This window comes from Pseudomassariella vexata (assembly GCF_002105095.1).
Source record: "Pseudomassariella vexata strain CBS 129021 chromosome Unknown BCR38scaffold_11, whole genome shotgun sequence".
Taxonomy (NCBI): Eukaryota; Fungi; Ascomycota; class Sordariomycetes; order Amphisphaeriales; family Pseudomassariaceae; genus Pseudomassariella; species Pseudomassariella vexata.
Window position 1 is genome coordinate 763,807 of NW_024467966.1, and position 24,409 is coordinate 788,215.

Consider the following 24,409-nt stretch of genomic DNA (forward strand, 5'->3'; position numbering starts at 1 on the left):
CACCGCATTCAGCAAAACACTGCAACCTTGATCTATGAAGATGAACGCATCGCTGGTCCAAAGCTACTCTAATATGTACACCCAAGGTATATCGCAACGAGAGTGAGTGACAAACAGGTATTACATTAGATGTGCTTCCAAACAGGTACATTAGATACAGGGCTAGGCATATATATATCTCATGACCATCTCCATGTTTACAGGGCAAAGACGGCTGCGATGGCAGCCAAGGACATCCAGCCAACAACGGCCTTGCCGGCACCTGACGTGGCGTTAGTGCTGGTGCTGCTACTGCTACTGCCGGTGGCGGTGGAGGAACCAGTGGCAGCGTTGGAGCCGGTAGCGGTGCCGGTAGCAGTGCCGGTAGCGGTGGAATCGCTGGTGCCAGTGGCGGTGGAGTCGCTGGCGTCGGTGCCGGTTGCGGTAGCAGTGGCGGTGGTTACGCCAGTGGCCGTGCTCTTGGTGGTGGCGGCGGTGGTAGTGGTGGCATCAGAAGCTGAGGAGCTGGAGCTGCCCTCAGTGATGTTGAACTGAGAGGACTGGGCGTAGATCTGCTCCGTCTTGGTACCGTTGGTGAAGTTGATCTGCCAGCTGTTGCCGGTGATGAGCTTGCTGCCGTCAACCTCGAGGCTGCCATCGGACGACGAGATGTCAGAGGCAAGGAGGATGGTCTGGGTCGGGTAGCTGGCGAAGTTGGACAGGTAGACGTTAAAGCTATCCTGGTCCGACGAGACCGTGTCCCACTGGACGGTCTGCGACTCGCCCGCCTTCCAGACTGTGTCCTTGCTGGGCGAGGTAATTTGGAGCGCGAGCACCGACGAGAAGAGCGCCGAGGCGAATACCAGAGTGGACAGCATCTTGTATTATTGTTTGTTTACTTGTTTGTTGGACTGGGATGTTCGAAAGCGAGTGACGATGGTGACTTGAGTCTGGGGGTTTGGCAGCTTGATTTTTAACGAATGTGGGTGGGTTGCTAGTAAATGAGAGATGTCGACTGGGGAGGCAAAATAGGAGCCAAACAAATGGTTCACATCCTCCACGCCCGTCCATTAAGTAGGAAATCGACAGAGCCCATAACAGGGTTCATGGGCTAGCCCGTTGCAGCGAGTCATGCCGGAATGACGGGGTTTGGGACGGGTACCTGACAGAGTGACAGCCTAGCATGTTCATGCAATCTAATTTGTACGAGATCTCCATTCTTATTCCCTACCTTATTCGCGACTCGCGCCAGTGGCCTCTCAAGGTGCTGGGCTCCACGAATTGCTCATCTGATCAAGTTCACTCAAAATTCGACTGGACATTTGGGATTTGGGAGCAAAAGGACACATAGTTGTATTCGCATTTGACTTTTTTTTCCAACCCTTCAAGTCTGTCCTAAATACGACTGAAGAATTCAACAGAGCTGTCGCTGTTGTGTAACATGCTGTTCGCAACTTGTGCTAAAGACGGTTATGGTTACATACCCATGCTTGATGAAGGGGTAGGAGTTACAGACCTCGTATGCAGACTTTTTTTTAGCTTGACCCCTGCTCTAGAACTGAACCATTCTGGACCCCTTGTCCAAATCGCACATCGCGATAACAACACGAAATAACGATAGACCATAACGCTACTCCGTACATCATGCAACGCGACCAGCGTGACAGGCGCTTCTTTTCTTCAGTGGTTTTCTCCGATGCTAAATGCAGAGAATAGGGGTGCCCTGTTCGGCAAACATCGGAACTGTCAGTCAGCTTTCTACAACAGGAAATGGCCCCACTCCCCATTATTACTTCGTGTCTTTTGATCTCCAGAGAGTCGGAACATAGAGCCCATAGAACAAACGTTGATCGGGAGCCTCCCGATAGAAGCCCCGTCAAATAGTCGACAGTCCCGTCATGGGGAACCACGTGAGAGGATTTTGTTTTCTTGCCACGAGCTTTTTTGTCTTATCCACTCAAGGTGATCGTTGTTAAATGTTATATACGACTCATCAATTGGACATTCGTCCAGTCAGTGCGTGTCATGGTGTGTTTGTTCTTATATCATTGTCCTGCCCACCTGATCCAAGATCCGACATGATGCACTTTATCACTTTGTGTTTAGTCTATTAAAATCAATCAATGTACTGGGCCCATTCACTATGTGGCTAAATGACCACTTACTCCCTTTGGCGTTGGATCCTCAATTCGTGTTTCAACTCCACAAGTCAACAGCAGTCGCCTCTCTGGGACTCAGAACCTCGTATCCAAGTTCCTCTTGCAAATCTTTAAAAGCCACTACCATTTTAGGTCTATAGACACTAGCGGGTTGGCCCGCCAATCAAGGCCGACAATCGACCGTACGACCCTCCCCTGAGTGTCTTTCTTCGCCCAGATATATACGATATCCAATATGTCACTGGATTCATCTTTGAGGCTGGGCAATCCAGTACTAGAGACAGCTTCAATTCGACTCCTAGGAGCCAGACGTCCTATTCTGAGAATTATCCCGACACGAGTCTCAGAGGCACATCCGACCAACTTGCGCACAAGACTTATAAGAGCTTCGCTCTTACGGCCAGCACCATGATCTTCGTCTGATCAGACCAACAGATGTGATCTATTGGTACTGGAGCCGTCTGTTCAGTTTGTTAGGTGATAGGTACATCCTACCGACCGCCTGACCCCGTTTCAGTACCCACCGGCCATCCGTGGTCGCTGCGGAGGCCGATTGCTTAAACGTTACCACGGTATCGCCACTACGTAGCCTGCGGGCCGCTACGGCGTCGGTGCTACCGCGTGCCTTATTCACTGCTTTGACGACTTCAGCCGCCGTCCTGTTCTTCATACTGGGGTCTTCCGTCCCTCGGATCACTATTTCTCTTTCCCTTCGCTGGGGTACAACGACCCGTTGCTGCCACACCGGAGCTCCGACGGGTTCCCTCCCTTGGGCCGTTCCCGAGGCGACTGAGGCCCAGGACCTGGTCGTAGGCATAGCTACGCTTTTCACGGTGTCTCGTATCGTCTTTTGTACTGTAGTCGTAATCCCCTCGGTAAGTGCTCGGATCGCTGCTAGTACGTCGGCTGGTGTAGCGGATCGGTCTTCGCCCTGTTCCAGCGCCTTGCCGGCTAGCTTTAGCTCATGCCAGCGTTCCATTAAGCCTCCCATAACCTCGATCTTCTCGGGAGGTACTAAGTCGGTAACCTTCTGTTCGACGCTCGCCCGTTCGCTGTCGATTTGCTTCTTCGTTGCGTTTTCGCCGCCACTACGCTCCACGCTCGGCGCGTAGGCGCTTTCGTTCGCTTGGGGGTGGTGAAAACTTTGTTGAAGTCCCGCCCGTCCCCCGTCAATTACCATCGGCGTCTCCATGGCTTTGCGCCCTCGATTCGCAAGCGATGCGAGGTCACTGTCCGATGTAAGCGCCTATGAAGAATCGATTGCCGTAATCTGTTTGATGATTTAACGCTGTTCGATGGAGTTATCGATGAATCTTAAAAACCTCCCCTCTTCTGGCTTATTGGATTTATTATAGTCATCGACTTTCTTTGTGCATGCGGAATGGTGCTTGAGTTTCTCTGTTGTGGGTTATACGTATTTAGTCTGTACAATCCCTCGCTGCGGTCGACTGTTGGTCGCTCCCTGAGAGCATATCTTGACCAAAAAGTCCTCTGCCAAAAAGGACTCTAACGCTACATTCCAATAACTCCTCTGTTGGCCCTAACTCCAACTCCTATTGAATGAAATGGTCGATGAAACCGGCACCGACCCAGGCTTCCTCGTAATGCTGTCTCGGCAGCTTGCTGAAAACGTCCTCCACGACCGGGCTTTCCATCGGTGTTGATATAGACATAGGCCCCCTGTTACATGAAATAGGATGATCATCTCATCGACCCTGTTGGACATCTCAAACATGTGGATATCGCCACTGGACTCTTAGGACTAGCCCCGCTCCTCGGCGCGCCAGTCGTGCTTGAGATAACGTCATCGGCTCTTGAGGTCACGGCATGCACCGGGCCGGTATGTCGGTACCGCGAAAGAACACCAAACCCCGGACTCATAGGAGATTTTCAAAATTAGCCCTGTAGGGCTAACAAGATAAGGGGACGGAAGTCAATCGCCAGTGCCTCGGATACCCAGAGCAGCTCGTCGACGTACATGGCCGAAAAGAACGGCTTTGGCGCTGTGATAATGCCTGGCAGAGTGAGATCGCCCACCACGTTTGGTAGCGGGTCGCCTCTATAGGGAACAGCTTTGAATGACGGTTGATGTTTTGAAGATGCCTTGCCTAAAGCAGCCATGGTGGCAGGCTTGGTTCCAGTTGACGTTGGTTTGAAGCAGAGTCTTGCTGTTTTGAGGAGTGTTGAGAGGAGTTGGTGGCTTATCCGTGTGCTCCCCGTTGTAACGCGCGGCGTACTGTTGGGTTTGCCCCCAGCGGCCAGTAGTTGTTATTCTTGGCCGTCTGGACCATGCGTATAGTGGCTCTCCAGCTCCGAGTCTGGTGTCCCGAATATGCCAACATGGTTTCAAGTATCTTAGAGATAGATCAGCCGGTTCCCGGCTGCTTTGGTCATCGTGGATGGACTACACACTTACAACACTAAGAGGGTATGTGAGCAGATGCTAGTATTCGTCAACATCATTTCAGTTCATCCTCATAGCCGTATTCTTGGGTGTTGGTAATCAGATCCCGGTGGAAGCTAGACACCTTGTCGAACTCCCATGACGAACTCTAAAAGAAAACGTTAATAGGATTGGACCGCTTATCGCTCTTCACCCAAAGCCCTGATGGCTACCTTCATTTGTTGAACCTTGTAGAGGTCCTCAGAGACTACTTCAAATAGGTGGCTTTTTCTTTTGGTATAGTTGAAGTCCAATAAGTCTTCACTACCCCGCATGTATAGTCCTATAGGACCCTAGCCCTGCAAGGTCATTTCAGGTGTCGCGAATTGGTTATTTGAATAAGTCAGCATAGTCTAGCGTGTTTCTACTCGGTATAGTGTTGCCGCATTTGGTGCCGCTACATTGGGTAGTTGTTGGACCTTCAAGGCTACTACACTAAAACTGCCAGTCTTGGAAGGACATATGGCCACGCACCGTATGTTATAGGCCAATATGACCACTACCCATCGAACCACACAAGTTCTGCCTGTGGGACAGACATTATTGATTCCTGTCTATATAAGGCCCTTGTGGCCGCCGTTCACCTCATTCAGGACTCTCCGGAGATCATAACACTTTCAATACAAGACCATTTTCCCACAATCCAATAGTAGTTCCTACTTAGTATGTAGCCGGTGGTCCTTTAGCTCTCTCCATCTCATCGCGGGCGTCCGTTTCAGACTGAAATCATTGTATTCTGAATCCTTAATTATGTCCACTGTCTATGAACTCTTGTGGTAACTACTTTGAAAGTTGGTATCATCTGCAAGAGGCCGCCCTTGGAAGCTGAGTACGCCGGGACCAAACACATGCCGATGGAAGAAATCATCGAGGCGATGTTGACTATCTTACCAGAACTCCGGAGATGGAGAATCCGCGTGGCAAACTCTGGAGAGGCTGTGAAGCTTGCTCATAATTTTACCGCGAAGATCTTGACATTTCGGTGTAGATCAATCTCATCGCATACGAGTGAAAAATGGACATCACCTAACGCATCAATATCCTTATTTGTTAGCTGGTCAAACACTCTTCGCTTTTTGATACCGGCGATGTTGAGCAAGATATCAGGCGTAATTCCGGACGCCCATATATTATCGAAGCAGGTTTGAAGAGCTTTTGCGTCGGCAACATCGGAGTCGAAGCTCGAAAGTCGCGGTCGAGCTTCCGGTCTATGTTCTCGAGTTCAGGCACGGCAGCGTCTCCTGCGAGCCGTACTAATGCGATGGTTGCGCTGGCTTCTGCTAGCATTGTACACATTTCCTTGCCCAACCCCTCTATGATATCTGTACATATTGCCGTCATTCCTTCAATGGAGAACAGCCGACTTAATGGTACGTTGTCTGATGGATCATATTGTGCTCCAGAATCTGTCGGCGGTCGAAATATGTTTTATGCAAACGCCGCATTGATATGGGCTGGGCTGTGGATGGAACAGCCGGTGTGATATTAAACTAGTCCACGGATGTGGTCTATATAGACCCACAAGAGCCCACATGTAAGCTTCTGTTCTCATACTGTTGATTATGGGGGTTTTCGGGATGGCTGAGGAAAATATTGTATGAGAAATCTAGAAGAGTTATTTTTAAAGCTCATGTAGTCTTTCTCGACCAACAACGAAATTGAAAATCGATCCAAGTTCATGGAAGTTAAGATGTGGAGCTGTCCTGGCTTTGCACGTAGACGTTGTTCACCAGGTAGGGTATGCAAGGATTGGCGAATCGGATGTTCAACATGCCACAGTTTGAATCAGGTTTTATCACATGCTGTAAGAACACAGCTAGCTAAGCTTGGATAGGTCGATCTTGCCTCGGCGTGACGTTCGAGGAGTTCTCATCACTTTGCCCCTGAGCGTGCCTAAAATTACACGAGTTTTGAGGCACACGGCGGTCATTGCAGAATGAGATACAGTTTGGCGGAAAATATCTAAGACTACGCAAATTTGATTATAGACTGTAGTAAGTGAAATATCAACTTCATAGGTCGTAGCATGGAAGAAACAAATCGAATACAAGGGTCGGACCAACCTCACCATCCTCACTACCCCCCTCCCCCGGGCCAACATAGGGCGACGGGTACCCGTCGCTCTTCCTAAATAGGTAAAGCCCTTCCGCTATCGGAAACGCATCAACTTCGAGACATTCTCTGCGTTTCTATACTTGTAAATAACGTCTTTTGCTTTTTTAAGTAGTTATTCCAAGTTCAAACAAAAATATCTGCCATACTATATCGAAGAAGTCGGATACGTTAAGACAACTTGGCTCGATCTATATAAAGAGAAGCTTGTAAAGGCTTGGGTCGATCAACATCCTCATTTCGACAACGTTGTGACTTCACGAGTCGAAGGCATTCACGGGCTACTTAAAAGCCACCTTAAAAGATCTACGTTAGATCTATTCGAAGCCTGGAGAGCTATCAAACAAGCACTATTAAACCAACTTACAGAGTTAAAATCTAACCAAGCGAAACAACAAATTCGGATACCCATCAAACTCTCTGGAGTACTATACAGTATAGTACGTGGTTGGGTATCGCACGAAGCTTTAAGAAAGGTCGAAGAACAACGGAAGCTATTAACGAAAACTTGTTTACCTTATTCGCCAAACTGCACGGGCTCCTTTTCTCGGTCCCAAGGGCTACCGTGTATTCACAAACTCGAAGTTTTACTAGCAGAAGACCAGGCTCTACAACTTAAAGACTTCCACCCACATTGGCACCTAATCCGAAATGGTACTCCGCAGGTACTTCTAGAGCCTCGTCAGTGTATCGATCCGATAGTTACGACCTCATCTTTGCCACGGTCGAGTATCAGGCGAGAGCCAAGCGGGTTCGAAATAGTTGAAGCGGCAACAGTATTAAGAGCACCGCCAACATGCAGCAAATGCCATATGCCAGGTCATACAAGGAGCTCGAAAGACTGTCCTTTGAGATACTCGGAACTTAGAGCACGGCCAGCTACCGCTTTAGAACAGTTACAGGTACCATCAGCTATCACTTCAGATCCGGCCCCTCAAGCAGCCACAGACATAGAACCACCAATCCAGCCACCTATTCAGCCTCCTACCGAAGCTATTCCTTCGTCGCCTTTGCCAAATTCAAGTTCATCTCAGCCTGTAAAATACGATAGTCCAAGGGCGATATACCAGAGATATATCACAGCAAGAGAGTCTTGGTATAAAGCACAACCTCTTGGAACCTATGTGAACAATCAACGATACCGAAAAGCGATGGGTTTACCATTACGATATGACAAGACAAGCTACGAATGGTGTCTTAATTATAACCGAATGACCAAACGTTGTACTACTTCAACAGGCTCAAGAGACTGGACAAAAGAAGAAATGATGGCCTATTTGGACTGGGATAAGTCAGAAAATGATCGTATTGACGCTCAAGTATCTCGAGAATTCGGAAATGGTCTATCAAACAGGAGAGGTACAGGTGAAATTTGGAGAAGGATTGAGCAGGATATGGAAGAACAGGAAACTTTGTATTCAAAATAAGAAGAGGATTATACTGTAGTTGATTTATGTAACAACAGAATCACGATAGCAGTTGAGGCCAGGCACAGTCAGGTAATTAGAATGCTAGGGCAGATATGTGCAGAGAAGGAAACTTGGCCCCTCACCTGTCCTCTGAGCTTCAGCTCCCCTTGTAGGGCGGACAGATCTGAAACTAATGATACGTCATAGATTCGTTCGCTGCCCGCCGAGCGTGGCCAAGCTCCCCGAGTGTGACGGGCTCACTGTGAAACTATGCAGCTCAACATGGCCAAATACTGTTAATTATCTAACTGAGGAGGAAAATAAAATATGCGAGCTCTCCCGGGAACACGGACTATGTTTTGTATGCCCTCGATGGTTCCTTTGGTGGATCCGGACGCACGGTCCTTGCAGCTCCGGATCCCATATCAGGCACAGCCTGTCACACCGAGCCTAATTCTTGTGACAATTTATAGTATTATATTCTCCTAGTAAGGTAGCTAGTTATTCCCTAATTCATCCTATCTACGCCTGAAGAAAAAATAAAATAAAAACTCTCCAAGTCTCGAAGTTGATGCGTTTCCGATAGCGGAAGGGCTTTACCTATTTAGGAAGAGCGACGGGTACCCGTCGCCCTATGTGGCCCCCCGTCCCCCCCTTAGTTAGTTAGTAATCAAATTAGTAAGCAAAACGCTGGTGATTTTGACCAACCAGAGATCCTAGTAAATTTAGGTGAGGTTAGCAACTTTTTAGTTATATTTACTGTTAAGATATGAAGCTATCGCTAACCTCGCCGGCATCAAATACGCGTCAAAAGCACAGTTCGCACTTCGCATTGATTCACCCTTCTTAAACACAAGCGAAAGCTCTGTCTAGAACAGAGGGCAGAACGCGATATCGCCTAGAGTGACCAACCAGGAGTTCAGATCGGCCATCTGCCAACTCTTCCAGAAGATAGAGGAGGATGCAGACAGGGACAGCATGCCAAAGATCTTCAAAGCGATTGAGGCGTGGTTTATGTCGGCCATCGAATAACACATCCAGAGGGCAGAGCAACATGCCACCAAGAAGATTCCAACGACGACTGGACTCGAAATCCAGAGAGCCATCAAAGAAGCCATCAGCAAGGCGCAAGCGCGCAACGCCGCAAGGAAAGTGATAAGCGAGCCCGGTATAAACTTGGAAGCGTTCCTAGAGGCTATTGATCTGGCCAGCCGATAAACCGCAGAACTTGCTGCTAAAATTCGGACGACTTAGCGTCATCTAGGTGTAAGACGTCCTCAGTCGCAAACAGGAACCTAGGAAAGAAGGAGTGGTAGCGCAATCATGGGATTATGTATCATGTGGGTAAGAGGCAACTCGAAGCGAGGTAAGCATTAAACATGTATGTTAGCTATGAATAAAACCTGGCTAGTTCTCCACATGCAGTGCTTCATATTCATCCAATCAATAGGTCTGCCTGTGAATTCTAATGCGCAGATTAGTAGTGAAACCCAAACCACCGTGTCCCTCAGTCAGTGCCAATCTGACTCAGCTTGCGAGTCAGGCAATACAAATCACGGTTATCTGAGAACAACAGCCTGAATATTCTATAGTAAGATTCATCATCGTTATGATATTTGAACTGACACGCGTCAAGCTATGTATCCCGAGGCCTGCAATCTAATCTCACGGATGCTAACTTCATATCCACTTGTAGCGATGAGCAGTAGTCAAGAATATGCTCACGCTATTCTCGAAACTAAAAACCCTTCAATAGAAACAAATAAAACGGGTATAAGTAGACTCGGTACAAAATTCCAGCGCCAACCATATACGCACACAAACCTCAATCTAATAGTGTGTTAACAGCTCCGTGATATGCTAACCGTGATCATGTATCATCATTAGCATTAGCTCCGTTCATGAAGGCATAACTATATAAAATTCTTGAAGTCGCGACCCAAGACGGGCGGTTTCCGCAACGTGTAATCCACGGGCGGCCGGGGAAGCGGGACCAGAGGACTGCGTACAGGGTCCCGCGGGGTACTCATTGTGGTGATTTCCGTCGTTTTGACGGGTGTGCCTGGTCGGTTGGTTGGCGTCCACGGCCGACTGAAAGACGGTATGGAAAATGGTGACTCTGAGCGCTGTGCCGGCAGCCGTGGTGAATCCAGGGTGCCCAAGGGCTCAGGTGCAAATGGCGAAGGCGCCACTGGTAAAGGAAGAGGCCAGGCATAAGAGTCGAGTGGTGGTGATGGCTGGTTCAACATAACACTCGGCGGAGACGGAACATAGCCGTTCAATGCGGACCAGTCGGGGAAGCGAAATTTGGTATCAAGTTCCTTGGCGGGGGTTGAGAGTTTGTGCAATTCAGGTGGCGCAAGACGGGGACTAGAGAGCGGGCCGCTGATGGGCATGACAGGGCTGTCAAGGGGAGAATCGGAGCTGTAGATGGAAGCATCCGAGTCTCGTCTCACAAGCTCTCGGTAGTCTTCGGCCGTAGGTCTCGGGGCAGTGGCCATGGTCGTGTCTACTCGTGGTCTAATCGGGCGCCCGTGCGCCCCCACGGCCGCAGCTGGCGGCCCAGTCCGAACCGGTCTATTGTCAACTGCCGCATGTTGACATTGATTTGCAGCAAACGGACTCTGTCTACCGGGCCAAGGTGATGTCGATCCCGACGACGACGGGTTCAAAGGGGCCGGATACAGGGACGGTGAGGGTAATGGTTGCCGTTCTAGGCCGGCCGACGTCCTTGGACGCTGATGGCTACAAGCCGGTATTGACGGCTTTTCCCACGCTTTCACCCGTAGTTCGAGGCTCGACCTCTTGGTGGTGCTGGTGGGCGTAGCTTGGTGCATTGCTTGGACGTTCTGGATAACTGGCTGGCCCCACTGATTCACAGACGCACGATGACTTGTCTCGTCGCTTGCCCGGGGGATGGACAAGGGCGGCGAAGGCAAAGCCGTGATCAGCTGAGGAACGTCTGCCAGCCCAGATGGTGCGTTCCTGAGATTCCTACTTGACCAAGGCCGCGCGCTAGCATTGCCCGGAAACACGGGCTTGTCGAGGACTGGCCGGTGATCTGCCGAATCGGTCGTGTCGATGGATCGAGGAGGGGATGGAGGACACCTGAGGTCCATTGCTGGGGTCTGTTGTTGCTGCTGCTGCTGCTTACTCCGCAGTGGTGAAGGCGCTTGGCTGTTGGGCGAGACAGGCACGCTACCGCCGCACGTAGTCATGTCAGTCAGAGGCACTACAAGTGTCGGGGGCTTGTTGAAATGAATATCCAAGGGATTGACCCAGGGTTTCTGCTTGGTCGTGGCAGTAGCTGGGCGTGGTACCGGTGTTGGACCCAGGTTACTGGCTTGTTCCCGTAGATTGGGGTTTGATGAGGCCGGCTTCAAAGGCGGCATCTTGGACTCCTGACTGGGCTTCGGCACGGAAAGATCAAACATGCTAACGGCCGCTAAATTATGCGTATCGGATGCGTAGACGCCCTGCTTCTTACGAGAGCTTGAGGTGACTTTGTACGAGTGGGGCGAAGCCGGCCGTGATGTTGAGTATATGCTGGCTGTGTAACCATGTGTGCCTGGTTGTCTGCCAAAAAACTGGCCTTCCCCCAGCATATTCTGATCGATCCTCTTTCCAAGTTGCGAGCCCGACTTTCCAGGGGGCTGTTCGGGCTTTCTAGTGCAGTCAGACCAACCGTTACATCAGCAGGGAAGGGGGGCATTGTAATACTCACTTCTTCTTATCGCCCCCGAGCTTCAACCCAAAAAATGAGACCATGGTTGATGGACACGGTGCTTCTGGCAAGGGTAGACGTTGAGGCGCCGCACTTTTTTTTCCTTCTTGAAGAAAATCGATTTGGCGACAAAACAAACACACGTACTTCGTAGGTAGGTAGGACTCAACGCTGCTGCTACCACCACTGTCTGTACAATACCAAGGCTGGCTTCCCAATTAGACAAGCATTCGGCGATGTCGATGACGGGGGACGCACGGGGAAGAAGGTTGACAATACAGCCTCGAGAGCCCCCAACCAAGTGTGTGCTAGCAAATCTGTGCCGATGGTAATAGCAGCCCTAGCAGCCCAAGTCGTCCGAAAGCCCTCACACAAATGGGAAGATGGTTAGATGGAATGCTTTCAGGAAAGTCTGTTGACCTTCTGTTGACCAGCGATAAGATGAAAGCGCGGTTATTGTTGGATCAAGGATGGTACTGAGCGTCGTCCGGAAGTTGACCGTCTTCAAGTTGTGCTGAACAATACAAGATCTGTTTTTCATTCCTCCAAGCCCTCTATCCCAAAGTCCTCAGAGCGCCGGCAAGGAGACGTCTTGAAGGTTGCCTACTTCCAAAGCTGATTTATTGAAAGCCGCAACAATTCTGACATGCAACTATAGTAGAAAGAGCAGAGAAGCTGTGGAGAACAATATTGGAACATCCCCAACACATCATACCTAAAAACACGACGGCGAGGACAGGCATTAATAAAGTACATTAAAGTAGGCGCCGGGGGAGTGTAAAAGGAGATTACGCAATGCCCAATTTGGCGTCCTGGTCCAGGCAGGGGTCCGAACGACGAAGGGTTAAACCGGATGGACCCGAGAGAACAAGGCAAAGCGCTAATGCCTGTGGTTAAGGTAAACTTTCGAAAAGTATATGGAAGTATCGTAGATGAGCCAGTGGCACCATGGCAAGAAACTGAAGAAGTTCAATCGTGGAGGCTTTTAGCCGCATCCTTGAAAGTGGATGAGAGCACTTTGGCCGTGTCGCGCATAAAGAATCTGCGCGGCATTAGCGCATCATGGTTGGGCGAGACCAAGGTGTCAACATGCATCTAGTCCTCTGGAATCAATGGTGGAACTAGAATCTTCAGATACACAGAAAGGGGCTCGCACGCAGTGAGGCTTTGCGGCTGATCTGCTCTACATGTTACCATGAGGTATTGCGCCAATACTGGGTAGCCAGCCACTTGTGACTAGCGGATACCTCCCGAGTCAGCTAAGAACTTCAGAAGGGGTTTGTAAAGTATTCCTGGGACTGTACACATAAATGGGCCATAGGCAACCAGGTGTACGCTGGCTGCCGTTTGAATGGGAACTGGAGCCATTCAAAGAAGACGAAACTGATATGAGAGACGTCAGGAATAATTTGATGCTGATTCGATCCAGCGGGCTGGAGGTGTTTCGATAGCTTGCCAGTTCGGCTGATCACTAGCTTTGGACGAGCGAAGTAGCTAACTCTGAACCCTGTACGCTATCCCTGTAGCTTCTACCCCTGCTCCGCAGCTACCCTGCTGCCGCTTTCCGCTTGCAGCTTCCAGTTGCCGTTGCTGCATGAAACGCTCAGTCCATCGCAAATTTGCCCTCCACTCATGATCTCTGTCAGTGACTGACAACGACGAACAAAATGAGAGGTCAAATGTTCCTAAAGTTGCTGAAGTCGAAGCGAGTTTACACATACAAAGTGCCGAAAGTGAGCTATCAAGTGTCTCGGGTGGGTTGACAGCTCTGAGCCGACAACTCTGGGTCTTCATAAAACTGCTGTTTGAGTCGGCGTGTCCATGTCTCGACGCTCGGGCGGAGGCCCCACACACTATCGGCCGCGATCCGGCCGGCTACAAGCGAGATATTCCAAGCTCGGGTCCGTCTCGGCCTACTTGTTTTAGCGCGTCGCGCCGCCCAAGGCTTAAAGGTCACCATCGAAGGCTGCCCATGGGCTGTAAGTCTTGCTGCACATCTCGATGGTCCAGAATAACGCCTCTGCAGGCCGAGACGTCTGCGCTCACAGCCAAGGCCAATTGTGTATCTGATGGCACCCTTATTGGTCGGCACTTATATCTGCCAGCTTTGCCTGTGACACCGTTAGGATACATCTTACTCGCATCATACCAATTTTAGCATCTTCAGTTCCCCCGCTCGACAGGTAAATTCTGACACCATGGGACATATTGACTTTGCCTCGGGAATTAAGGAGGTATAAATTTTAGATAACGGTATTGAGATGTGCTGTAATTTCTTCGGATGCGTGACAGCTGCCACTGTAGTTGTGACAGATGCCTTGAAGGCTTCCCAACGGTGCGTAAGTTGTTCTGGGTAATGAACTGCGTCGGAACCACAATATCCATCTAATCCATTCTCAAAGCCTAGCAGAGTTCGTGAAGACTCAGGTCAAGGTATGGAAGCTCGCTCTACTAATTCTAGGGGCCTGGAACAGAAGTGAAGCTAGTAGGAGCATATTCGAATAATTGAGCATCCGGTGTTGCCTCAGTTGGCTCTATGGTAGGTCTGCAAGGGATCGCTGTCTTTGGTATTGTATAGAATAATGTTATTTCGTGTCCAGCATTGAAGTATTTCGCATGGCCCTGACTGCTAGTCCCTGAACGATTATATTTTATGGGGTGAAACCCGTCCCCGGTCCCCCTTTGTTCCCCTGTTGGGCGTGGATTCTCGGATTTCGTTGACTTCATGTATACTCCCATCTCCTATGACAATTTTAACATGAATTCAGCTCCGAGTTGTTGGTATCGGAAACACCTTCAATCCCAGTATTGTCTCTAACTCGGGGTCCAAAGATATACTCTGGGACTGGCGACCCGCTACACTACTGGTTTTGGACCTGGCCACATGCTCAAGGGCTTATTACCTAGCCGCATCAATATCCGCGGCGAAGCCGAGCTTTTCAGGCAGTGACCACCCCGTTCGCGCGTAGAGTTTCGTGTATATGTTTGCTGCCTTGAAGAACCTGCGAAAGTCAGCGACAGATTCTTCGGCAACTTCGGGGACTGGAGGGTCTTTCACGTTTGTGGAGGTTGGGACAACAAATAGCAGATGGCGATCAATAGCGTACCAAGGAAATACTAGTTATTGCAATTTGAGGACGTGCCTGTTGGTTAGGATTGCTTCTTTCCACCATGCGGCGTAGTCGGCACATAACTTGCCTGTGTAGTTCATGTTTGGGTTGGCAGATGCATGTGTGGAACCGTAGCAGAGGCGGCTTTTCATCCACAACCTGATTGTGATCTAGAAAACACCTCCTTGATAAGGTATATCAAGTGAACCTTTGATACTGGCCAGAATTGTGTCGAGTGAATTCCCGACAGGCTTTGCTGGTTGACGTGGGCGCTAAGCCTCTCCACAATAGCCAAGAAAACTTACAGTCGCCGTGTTTGAAGGCCTTCAAGACGTGACCAAATTCAATGTCTCTGCGCGAGGCCATTGGTCTCGCCCTTTTTGTGAACTCCGTATCAGCAGAGCGGTCATCCAGCGTTTGGTGCTGAGGCACGTCGTCAAGGTTATGGGCTGCTGTTTTCGTTTCGAGTTTTGTGCCCATTGTATCTACCCCCTCGTGACCTTATCACAAGTAAAGTTGCCCCTGAAGTCCACTTTTCGGGGGAGTCGGAGAGTTCGTCCTCGATATTGAAATCTCGGAGAAAAACTGTAGCTGCGCTGTAAGGGCTGTGTGCTAGGAAGTCTTACCCGGCAATGTAAACCGCAAACTTGCTGTGTCGGAGATGACTCTGGGTGCCTGATATTCTGATTCTGGCGCTGCATCCATGGTCTTCTGCAGCAGACGGGGACTCGGTAGTGGGGAGTGATTTGACCTCCTCCACCAGCATGCTGCACTGTCTATCGAACATAAAATAATATTAAATACGCCGTAGGTGTTAACCCTCGGTACCTCTACAAGTACTCCCTTAAGGGGCTATAGATGATATAGCGGGCCCTTAAGCCGCGTCGGGCGGTTATACAGGTAAACTTGTAGCCAAACGACTACTAAACCTCCTGTCCCTCCCTAAGTCTGTGCTACAACCCCTGCCTGAACTACCGATAAGTGTGGTAATGTGGCACTTAAATTCGTCCTCAGGGGTGGGATGCTGCTGATGTGCAGAAGATGCTCGATTATTTTTTTTGTCGCGACAAGCCGTAGTATCTGATAATTGGGGTTCTCGTCGAGCGTATACATCTCAACCATACGCTCAAGTGGATAGACCGTAACGTGGTCTAGACGCTCGCAAGAATCGCGGCGAGAGGGCGTGCTGCGCGCCTTCTATCGTGAGGGGACGGGTTCGCCGACGAGCGTTATCGGATAGGCGAGGTCCGATAAGGGGTCGGATTAACGATTCGAATTCTGGACCGGCTGTCGAGTTATATTCCGCCGACGTAGTGCTTGATGGTCGACTGGCTAGGATGCTCGTAATCCTAAACTGCACCAATCTCCCTATTATCGCTAGGTAGGCGAAGTCAACAAGGTGGGCAGCGCGCCGTAAGGGTTGACTAAACCCCCTTGTGTGTCAGCTGCGGGATTCGAACCCGCGACTCGTCACCGACCCAAGTGGGCGAGGCTCAAATCGGGACTTATCTACCAGCGAAGTGACCAACTACACCAGCCGACTCTATCGAACATACTTAAGGCGTTGGTCATGCTCTCAAGAGCGTCGATCAGCTGCAGGATTTTTTCGATCAAGTCTCGGAACTGAGCATAGTCGTTAAAATACCGGTGTATTACCTGCGAAACTGACTTCTTTTTTTTGTTCTGTTTTTTGCGACTCTTAAACCTCTTGACTTAAGACGAGATAGGCTCAGAGGAATCCAGTAGCGCGAAACGCTACGCGATTTTATCGGTCTTAGCTAGAAAACTGCATGGTCGATCTAGAGCGGATTCGACAGCTGTCCGCATGTCAGACCTGTCCACTATCCAGCTGTATGTGTTTCTCTCGCTGGACCCTGGAACTAAATGAAGGGCCTCTCCCCAAATCAGGAGGCGAATCCGCTCAAGGAAGAGTGCAAAGGGGACAAATGTTGAACCCGGCACAGCCAATATGGGGACCTTCACACTGTACCTGGCCAAAAGATGCTTCAATTCTCTGTCAAATGTTTGTGTTTCTTTCAGAAGACCTATGCAGTCCTTCTGATCAAGGTAAAGTCAAAGTCCCTATGGCCTAGCGCCATAGTGGCCGACAGGCAGTGGCTGTGTACATGATTAACTAGCTATTCCGGGGTATACAAATATAGCGCCCCCGCTAATTGTGCTCAGAGCTCAAGTGGTTGCTAAGACACATGAAAATTATTATAACCGTCATGGCCCTAGAACTGGCTTGTCGGATGATAGATTTGCCGACTCTTTAGGCCCTTATATACGGACATGTAAATAGCTGGAGAGTTAGATAGGACCTTTCACCCCCTTCTTTACGGTATTATATTGTGACAATAGTACTATTATTAAATACGCTGTAGTCTCGAAGCCCCCAGTACCTCTACTAGTAATCCCATATGTCAAACCGTGCCCTAATAGCTGGAATATATATATACGCTGCTTAGTCTATTCGCCCTATTGGCAGCTACGTTACGTTTGCTACTATACTGCGTTGGTTCTCAACCTACTAGCAAAGTCCTCCCTGAGAAGATCGATACTATCTGGGTCTTGAAGTCGTCCGACCCGTCCCTAGCAGCCACCTTACAATAGTACTACTGAAACGGGGTCAGACGTACCCACTACCTAACATATTGAATAGACGGCTCTAGTACTAACAGATGAGATCTGTTGGTCTGATCAGAGCAAGATGAAGGCTCCTGTAGTCGTTAAGGCTAAGATAAAAGCAGAATAATAGATTCGTAAAAACTAGTGTCTAAATACATATAAAGATAAACTGAATAACTAACTGACTACCTAGGAAAAACGAAGGTGAAGAAAATAATTAAGGATGATAAATAAGACAAAAATGAAAAAATATGAATAAGAAAGATGAAGATGAAGGATTCGTGTCCTGCTCTGCCTCTATACTTCTTAAAGAAGAGAAAATAAACTTCCTCCCCGCTCCGTAACCTATTTTCCTAATGTCCGGCCTTACCTGTAACGAAACCTCTAATAGTCTAGCTGCGTAAATTACTAAAGAGTCTGTAAGGGGTTTATACTAGTAAGTAAGTCCTGCTACGGAGTCCTTAAGTAATATTATAAGGGTCTAACGTATAGAGTATAACGTAGTCCACAAGCGAACGGGTCACCCAACCGAACGGGTCACGCCCATAGCAAAAGATAGAACTAAGCTTCCTAACTTTACCACGCAACTAATTCTCGATGGATTCTGCTCAAAAAGAATCTCAATTACTCCTTGCAACTCAGGTTATCAGAAATGACTCAACACTTAGTATCCGACGTGCTGCAACAATCTACAAAGTCTCGAATACTACTCTCTAGGCGCGTCTTCAAAAACGTCAATCACGTCGCAATATCGAAGCCAACGGTCGGGATTTAACAAAACTAGAAGAAAATACGATTATTCAAAGGATAATTGAGCTAGATTCGCAAGCAGTTCCTCCCCGGCTAAGTGCTGTTGAAGATATGGCAAACCGACTGCTACGCGACTCGCATATCACAAAGGAGGACTTTCTTCCGGCATTTTGCGACGCGTTCAAGAAGAGCCTGACCGAAAGCAATATTCGTGCAGGCTTTCAAGGGGCTGAGCTTGTGCCTTTAAGCCCAGATATTGTTATTGAGAAGCTGGATGTGAAATTACAGACTCCAACGTCCTCCCGGCCCCCTACGCGGGAAACCCTTCCTTGGGCTTCTCGGACGCCAAACAGCCCAACCGAGGCTACTTCGCAATCCGAATTTATTAAATCTCGAATTTCCAGGCATCAAAATAGCTCCCCGACGTCAATTTACGATGCTATCGATCAGTTTTAGAAAGGAGCGCGGAGTATTATGCATAAGATGGCTTTACTCCAAGCTGAGGTCGCCGAACTGCGAGAGGCAAATGCTCTAATTAGCAAGCGGCGCAGGGCCAAAAAACACGAGTACGGCTTGGAGGATCACTTAATTCACAAGACGTACAAAATCTTCAAGATCAAAAGGACGTTGCGCAGCCAGTACAGCAGGAAATGCGTGGAAATAGCGCTGGATCAAATCGTGGCCAGCCACGGCAACGGCGCTGTGGCGTATGCGGGAAGACCGGGCATAATGCGCGAACCTGTCAGGTAGAGATAGAATCATCTGGGCAAGAGTATTCTGAGTAGTTTTAATTGATTTACGTCGTTGTGGTTGCGAAATCGTGTTGAATTCCATGTTTTGCTAGTTGGCGTGACCCGTTCGGTTGGGTGACCCGTTCGCTTGTGGACTACGTTACTTGGTGAAGCGTTTTCCTACTTCTAACCATGCAGCTGTCTAAATCCATAACTTGTATACGACTTAAATTTTAACATGTTGCCCCTCTAGGAGCTTATCGTAATAAAACAACAGTTACTCACGCCGGTTATAAGACATAGGCGAGGATATCTTATGCAGAGCATACAGTACCGAAAGCATTCACGCTTGGGATGCTTAGGGGCTCGAGCTCGAGTAGTGCAACACAAGATCGTACTATTGCAAGCTGATCTCGTACCGTGAATGCGCATTTTCCGTCCCAATCCAGACCAGACCCTAGGTGCTGATGACGATCTGGCGTTCCTTGGCATCCAGCTTGACGGGTTTAGTGAAAACCAGGAGACTAGATTGGGCTCACATGTTCAGGCTGGTGACCATTCAGATTGGACCATGGAATAAGACTGGTCCATCCTTAAGAACTGCTTTTTCCGCGCTCTGTGCAATCATTCGCCAGCACGTGCTGACGACGGCCAATTTGCTGTTCGTAGTCGGACATGGGAATTGTTTTCAACATTTTGTCGTCGACCTGGTTGACAGGGATGGAAGCTGCAGAGTGCCCCGCGCTAGGCGGTGTGACAGTCCAATGGCGGCGGCCGAGTGTAGCAAACCCTTGCCAGCTACCGGCGATAACCAGGCAAATGCGGCAATTACGAGCCTAGCTTGTGGCCATTTTACTATCGTCCGAGCTCCACAGGCTGTTTGAACAAACGCTAGCTTCATTCGCCCCGCTTCGTAAGAAACCGCAAATTCAACGACAAGCGATCCAGACCGGTGGAATAGGCACTTTTTCTTTTTCGTTTCTGGTGTCGCCGCGTTTCCCCGCCCCGTTTGAAATGAGGTTACTCGAAGTACAAGAAGCGGCAGACCCCGTCATCCGACAACCAAGCATTCAGTCCGATAACATAGTTTCCGCTATTGTTTATCGTGACCGACGTCTCTCACCTCATGCGCGTCCTTCTCTCAATATCCTTCTCTTTAACTACTATTGGGCGCACCATTTGATGTGCCCTCGCGCACCGCGATAAACCATCAGCAAGCGACTTCCAAGTCTTTGCGCTTGCTTCAGGAGACGACAGAAAGACTTAACGACGATATAGCAAATATCGTGTTATACCCAATTGAGAGCGACTGACGACACCGCTCAGTCCCGCAATCCAGACGACTCAAGCGAGAATCTCAAGGTATGGCTCTTTTCTATTCCCTTTTGGATCGCCTTTACAGATTAACACTATTCTCAGTTTGATTACACAAGAAACCCCTACACCCGAGAACCCATTCAACTTGATCAGTCCTCCGTCGAAATGGACCAAATCGACAAATTGTACAACGGCCCCAATACGACCGTAGAGGTCACTGGCGGCAGCAGCCCCAGTTCGGCCGCTGAAAACAGCGCCACTAATGAAGTCATTGGAACTGGTCTGCACGATATCGAGGCCAAGAAGGTCCACTGGTACTCGTACCTGGCCACGCCTGACTTCTGGATCGTCCTGGCCCTGGGCCAGGTCCTCGCCCTCTGCATCACCGCCACCAACACCTTCTCGACTCTGCTTGTGAACGAGGGGACCTCGATCCCGGCTTTCCAGACCATCTTCAATTATGTCCTGCTGTCTCTGATCTACTTGACCTATACGCTGTATAAATATGGCCCCAAGAAGTACGGGAAGATCATCCTGAAGGACGGTTGGAAGTACTTCATCCTCAGCTTTATGGACGTCGAAGGCAATTACTTCACCGTGCTTGCGTATCGATACACGAACCTGCTATCAGCACAATTGCTCAACTTTTGGTCTATTGTTTGTGTTGTCATCGTGTCATTTTTGTTTCTGCACGTGCGCTACAAGTTGGCCCAGATTGCTGGTATCCTCATCTGCTGCGGCGGAATGGGTATCTTGCTGGCCAGCGATCATATCCAGGGTATCAACGGCGGTGTGGGCGAGAACATGGTCAAGGGCGACCTGTTTGGCTTGCTCGGCGCCACCCTTTACGGACTCAGCAACGTGTTCGAGGAGTGGTTCGTCAGCAAGCGTCCCATGTATGAGGTTCTGTCGTTCCTGGGGCTCTGGGGCACGATTATCAACGGTGTGCAGGCGGCCATCTTCGACCGCCAGAGCTTCCAGGGCGCCAACTGGAACGATGCCGTCGCCGGGTACATTGTGGGTTACACCCTGGCGCTCTGCATCTTCTACAGTCTTGCCCCGTTCATATTGCGTATGGGCTCGGCTGCTTTCTTCGACATTTCGCTGTTGACAGGCAATTTCTGGGGCACCTGCATTGGAATCACCGTTTTTGGGTACAGTATCTACTTCCTGTACCCCATTGCATTCGTTCTCATCATTGTCGGTCTGATCGTCTATTTCCTGGCTGGAAGTATGCTGGGAGATTCCAAGAAGCCCTGGCTTGGCGATAACCAAGAGAATGGTGTTGCAGGGCTTGGCACGGCGAAGCTCAAGGCGCTCAACGTCGCCAGGAGGAAAGGCCTAGCTGCGGCCGAAGGAGACCGAGTCTGAGCGTGATGATCAATTGCATCCGAGATCATGGGGAGTGCAAGGTTTCACGCGTCGGATCGAAGGAGTTCAAGAGACGTCGGAAACTTGGCTTGTCTCGGTTAGTTGAAAACATGATACCAGGCGTTGGAAAAATCTATAGTTGAAATCATGATGCAGTCTTTTCCTTTCACCGAAACCATCTCCCGTGTTGACCTCAGCAATGCACACCTCTTTTTCATATGAGCCACATGGAAGAAATTTAGGACTGCACCAACATAATATATGTATATACTGCAAGTTCATTAGCCGAGACTCACGGTATGACAGATAAAATGCGGACGTGGACATATTTGGCAACCCGCAACGTGGATCTATGATTAGGTTTCTACGAAAGATGCAGTGTCTGGGCTTGGTGTAGACTAATCACCAAATGAACGGACTGAGCACCCCAAAGCAAGGTTTCAGCGACACGGTGACAACATATTGAGCTGGTATGACGCGATTGACTTGCCTGCAGTCGATCTCGACAGTCTCCAGCTCCGGCAACTCAGAGATCGGGAGGAAGGGGGACAAGGGCGGTTTGACAACAAGACTACATCGAAGAACTCAAGACTGTTCAAATATGGCCTTTATACAGCCTACCCTGAATTCCAGTCGAACACCCTCTATACCCTTTCGAATAAACAAGTAGTTGAGGGGAGAAAAATCAGCCCGGCTACTAACTTGCAAAGACTTCCCAAATACGATGCCTCCAACAATTGGTTATATACCCACCACTTCTTTGGCCGTACGGCAACGGCCGCACAACAGAAGCCATGATTTGCCATGAACAGATATCAAAGTCCTAAATTTTCTACCTTCGACTCATCGGGCGGGAAACAGGTGCTGGCCGATGGTTGCGTGAAGCCGTATGTTCGCCGCGTCCGCAGCTGCGTATTCAACGTACTATGACAGGTTTACAAACCCGGCTTCTTTAGTATAACTGGTACAGGGTTCTCGGAAGCCGAAGTCCGGCGACAGTATGACATAGCGTACGGCTTCTTCCCCCTGCCGCTCAAGAAGAAAGGCGAGCTACAGTATAAGTGCAATTTTGCCAGTGGTAAATACTTTGGCTGCCGGGAGATATAGGAGAAGTCCATCATGGGGGTCGATATGAAGGACAACATGGAACTGTACAATCATGCCAAATTTACCCCTAACCATGAAGGAGAGGCACAATATCCGTTCTTCAGGGCGTATCAAGCGGAGATAGAGGATTCTCCAGGGTGAGTATATTCTTACTGGAAACTTAAGAAGTTATGGGCATAGGGGTAAAACAGCGATATATTGACGCCTCCCAAGAAAGCACTTGAGCTAGCGGCTAAACTCTTCACGCTCTTCGCTTTTGTTCTCGAGCTGCCGGAGGATTACTTCTCACCTAAGCATCGGTACGAGGACGCGAGTGGCAACGACGTGTGGTACATGAGCTGCCGTCCACGATCCGCAGCCGAGGGTGCCAAAGTGGCTGAAACTTGGCCGAGAGCGTACACTGACTTAGGCTCGCTAACGCTACTCTGGAGCCAGAACGCAGTGGTACGTGCCGCCCGTGGCCGATGGCATCATTTGTAAGGTTGGCGATACGCTCGACGTCTGGTCGGCGTCATACCTCAAATCCACGACGCACCGGGGCGTGCAGCCGCTGCCCGATCAGTTCGATGGCAACCGGCTCGACTTTCTCAACTTTGTGCGTCCAGAGAACATGTCTCCATCAAGCCGGCACCGTCGCGCTTGCTGATGCGGCTGGGTTTGGTGGATAAGAGATACGATGACGCCGAGCCGGTCAAGGGTTTGAAGTATGTGCACCAGAAGGCTAAGAACTATCACAATCATGTCGTCTTTCTGACCGCAAGGAACAGCTTTTAAGGGTAGGCAATCTGCGGATTGTCGACGAGGTGACGTAGGCCTGGTTGGCTCGTCTCATAGTTCCCTAATCCATACATGCATTGCATACCCGAATACCAACACCAAATAGATATAGAAAAGCCGCTGTGCAGGATCGGATGGGCCTCTCAAATCACATCGCTCAGCGCGAACCGGTCATGCAACTTGACTGCCGTAGCCCCGAGTAGACAATTTGAACTCGGGAATTCCATTACCGATGCAGCTTGTATGCGGCCGTCAACGCGTGCCCCCAAGATAGGTGGGTCACCGCGTTGGAGTGGGATGTCATGTATGCATGACTTTCAGCCCGTCCTCCCTTTCATATAGTTTGCCGTGTTGCAGGGCGTTAGCTAGATAGAAATCTCTACTAGATGAACAGGCAGGTTGATGATACAATGCCGTCACCTCTGCCATGACAAAGATAGGTCGAGGCATCAAATGGAAAGTCCGGTTGATTCAGTGCCACTCTCAACTCAACTCGAAAAATGGCTATTGTAGCAAAAAGTTGGCGAGAAATCCCCAATGGGGCATTTCCGGTCAAATTCTGACCTCTTCCACAAACAAGACCGGACCCCACCTAAGGCCCTGCCATGGCAGGGAAGCCCATTTGCTGGAATGGGTGACCGGCAGGAAGGGAAGCAAACCACATCATGTGGAGGGGGTATCATTTCTGATAATGGAGTGTCGTTGCAAGAAAAAAATACCAGCTGTGGAGGTGCGAAGTTGCTCGTGGGTGGACGGACGATGAGCCTTTAGGCGCTCCTGCACGTCAGATGC

At 49.6% G+C, this 24,409-nt stretch overlaps 6 protein-coding genes and 1 non-coding gene across 7 annotated transcripts; 2 read left to right on the forward strand and 5 right to left on the reverse strand.

Annotated features, from left to right (window-relative positions):
• Window positions 1-197: 197 nt before the first annotated feature.
• On the reverse strand, window positions 198-857 carry BCR38DRAFT_487763 (Ser-Thr-rich glycosyl-phosphatidyl-inositol-anchored membrane family-domain-containing protein; the record flags this gene model as incomplete). Its single annotated transcript, XM_040864193.1, has 1 exon — window positions 198-857. The coding sequence occupies one exon, from the start codon at window positions 855-857 to the stop codon at window positions 198-200; it is 660 nt and encodes a 219-aa protein (XP_040712922.1).
• A 2,837-nt stretch (window positions 858-3,694) lies between these two features.
• On the reverse strand, window positions 3,695-4,397 carry BCR38DRAFT_496352 (uncharacterized protein; the record flags this gene model as incomplete). The annotated part of the gene is made up of 1 exon (XM_040864750.1): window positions 3,695-4,397. A coding segment is annotated over one exon (363 nt), but the record flags the coding sequence as incomplete, so codon positions are not given.
• A 5,618-nt stretch (window positions 4,398-10,015) lies between these two features.
• BCR38DRAFT_476600 (uncharacterized protein) lies at window positions 10,016-11,870 on the reverse strand (the record flags this gene model as incomplete). The annotated part of the gene is made up of 2 exons (XM_040863044.1): window positions 10,016-11,768; window positions 11,827-11,870. 2 exons carry the CDS (start codon window positions 11,868-11,870, stop codon window positions 10,016-10,018), a joined length of 1,797 nt encoding a protein of 598 aa, XP_040712924.1.
• Window positions 11,871-15,037: 3,167 nt separating this feature from the next.
• On the reverse strand, window positions 15,038-15,460 carry BCR38DRAFT_442228 (uncharacterized protein). Its single transcript, XM_040860798.1, has 2 exons — window positions 15,242-15,460; window positions 15,038-15,192 (listed from the first exon to the last, which is right to left on the reverse strand). The coding sequence occupies exons 1-2, from the start codon at window positions 15,414-15,416 to the stop codon at window positions 15,107-15,109; spliced, it is 261 nt and encodes an 86-aa protein (XP_040712925.1). The 5' UTR covers window positions 15,417-15,460; the 3' UTR covers window positions 15,038-15,106.
• Window positions 15,461-16,375: 915 nt separating this feature from the next.
• Window positions 16,376-16,478, reverse strand: BCR38DRAFT_t267. The gene has a single exon. It is a non-coding gene; the product is annotated as a tRNA-Thr (tRNA).
• A 3,883-nt stretch (window positions 16,479-20,361) lies between these two features.
• BCR38DRAFT_44894 (uncharacterized protein) lies at window positions 20,362-21,766 on the forward strand. The gene is made up of 2 exons (XM_040861255.1): window positions 20,362-20,407; window positions 20,465-21,766. Exon 2 carries the CDS (start codon window positions 20,528-20,530, stop codon window positions 21,731-21,733), a length of 1,206 nt encoding a protein of 401 aa, XP_040712926.1. The 5' UTR covers window positions 20,362-20,407; window positions 20,465-20,527; the 3' UTR covers window positions 21,734-21,766.
• Window positions 21,767-22,537: 771 nt separating this feature from the next.
• BCR38DRAFT_459712 (uncharacterized protein) lies at window positions 22,538-23,614 on the forward strand (the record flags this gene model as incomplete). Its single annotated transcript, XM_040862324.1, has 6 exons — window positions 22,538-22,620; window positions 22,690-22,811; window positions 22,920-22,977; window positions 23,032-23,284; window positions 23,322-23,435; window positions 23,465-23,614. 6 exons carry the CDS (start codon window positions 22,538-22,540, stop codon window positions 23,612-23,614), a joined length of 780 nt encoding a protein of 259 aa, XP_040712927.1.
• Window positions 23,615-24,409: the final 795 nt, after the last annotated feature.

Coding starts and splice junctions, on each gene's coding strand:
- BCR38DRAFT_442228 (XM_040860798.1), bottom strand. CDS start 15,416: ATGGGCACAAAACTCGAAACGAAAACAGCAGCCCATAACCTTGACGAC. Junction 15,193..15,241: donor GGCCTTCAAACACGGCGACT/GTAAGTTTTCTT, acceptor CACGTCAACCAG/CAAAGCCTGTCGGGAATTCA.
- BCR38DRAFT_44894 (XM_040861255.1), top strand. CDS start 20,528: ATGGACCAAATCGACAAATTGTACAACGGCCCCAATACGACCGTAGAG.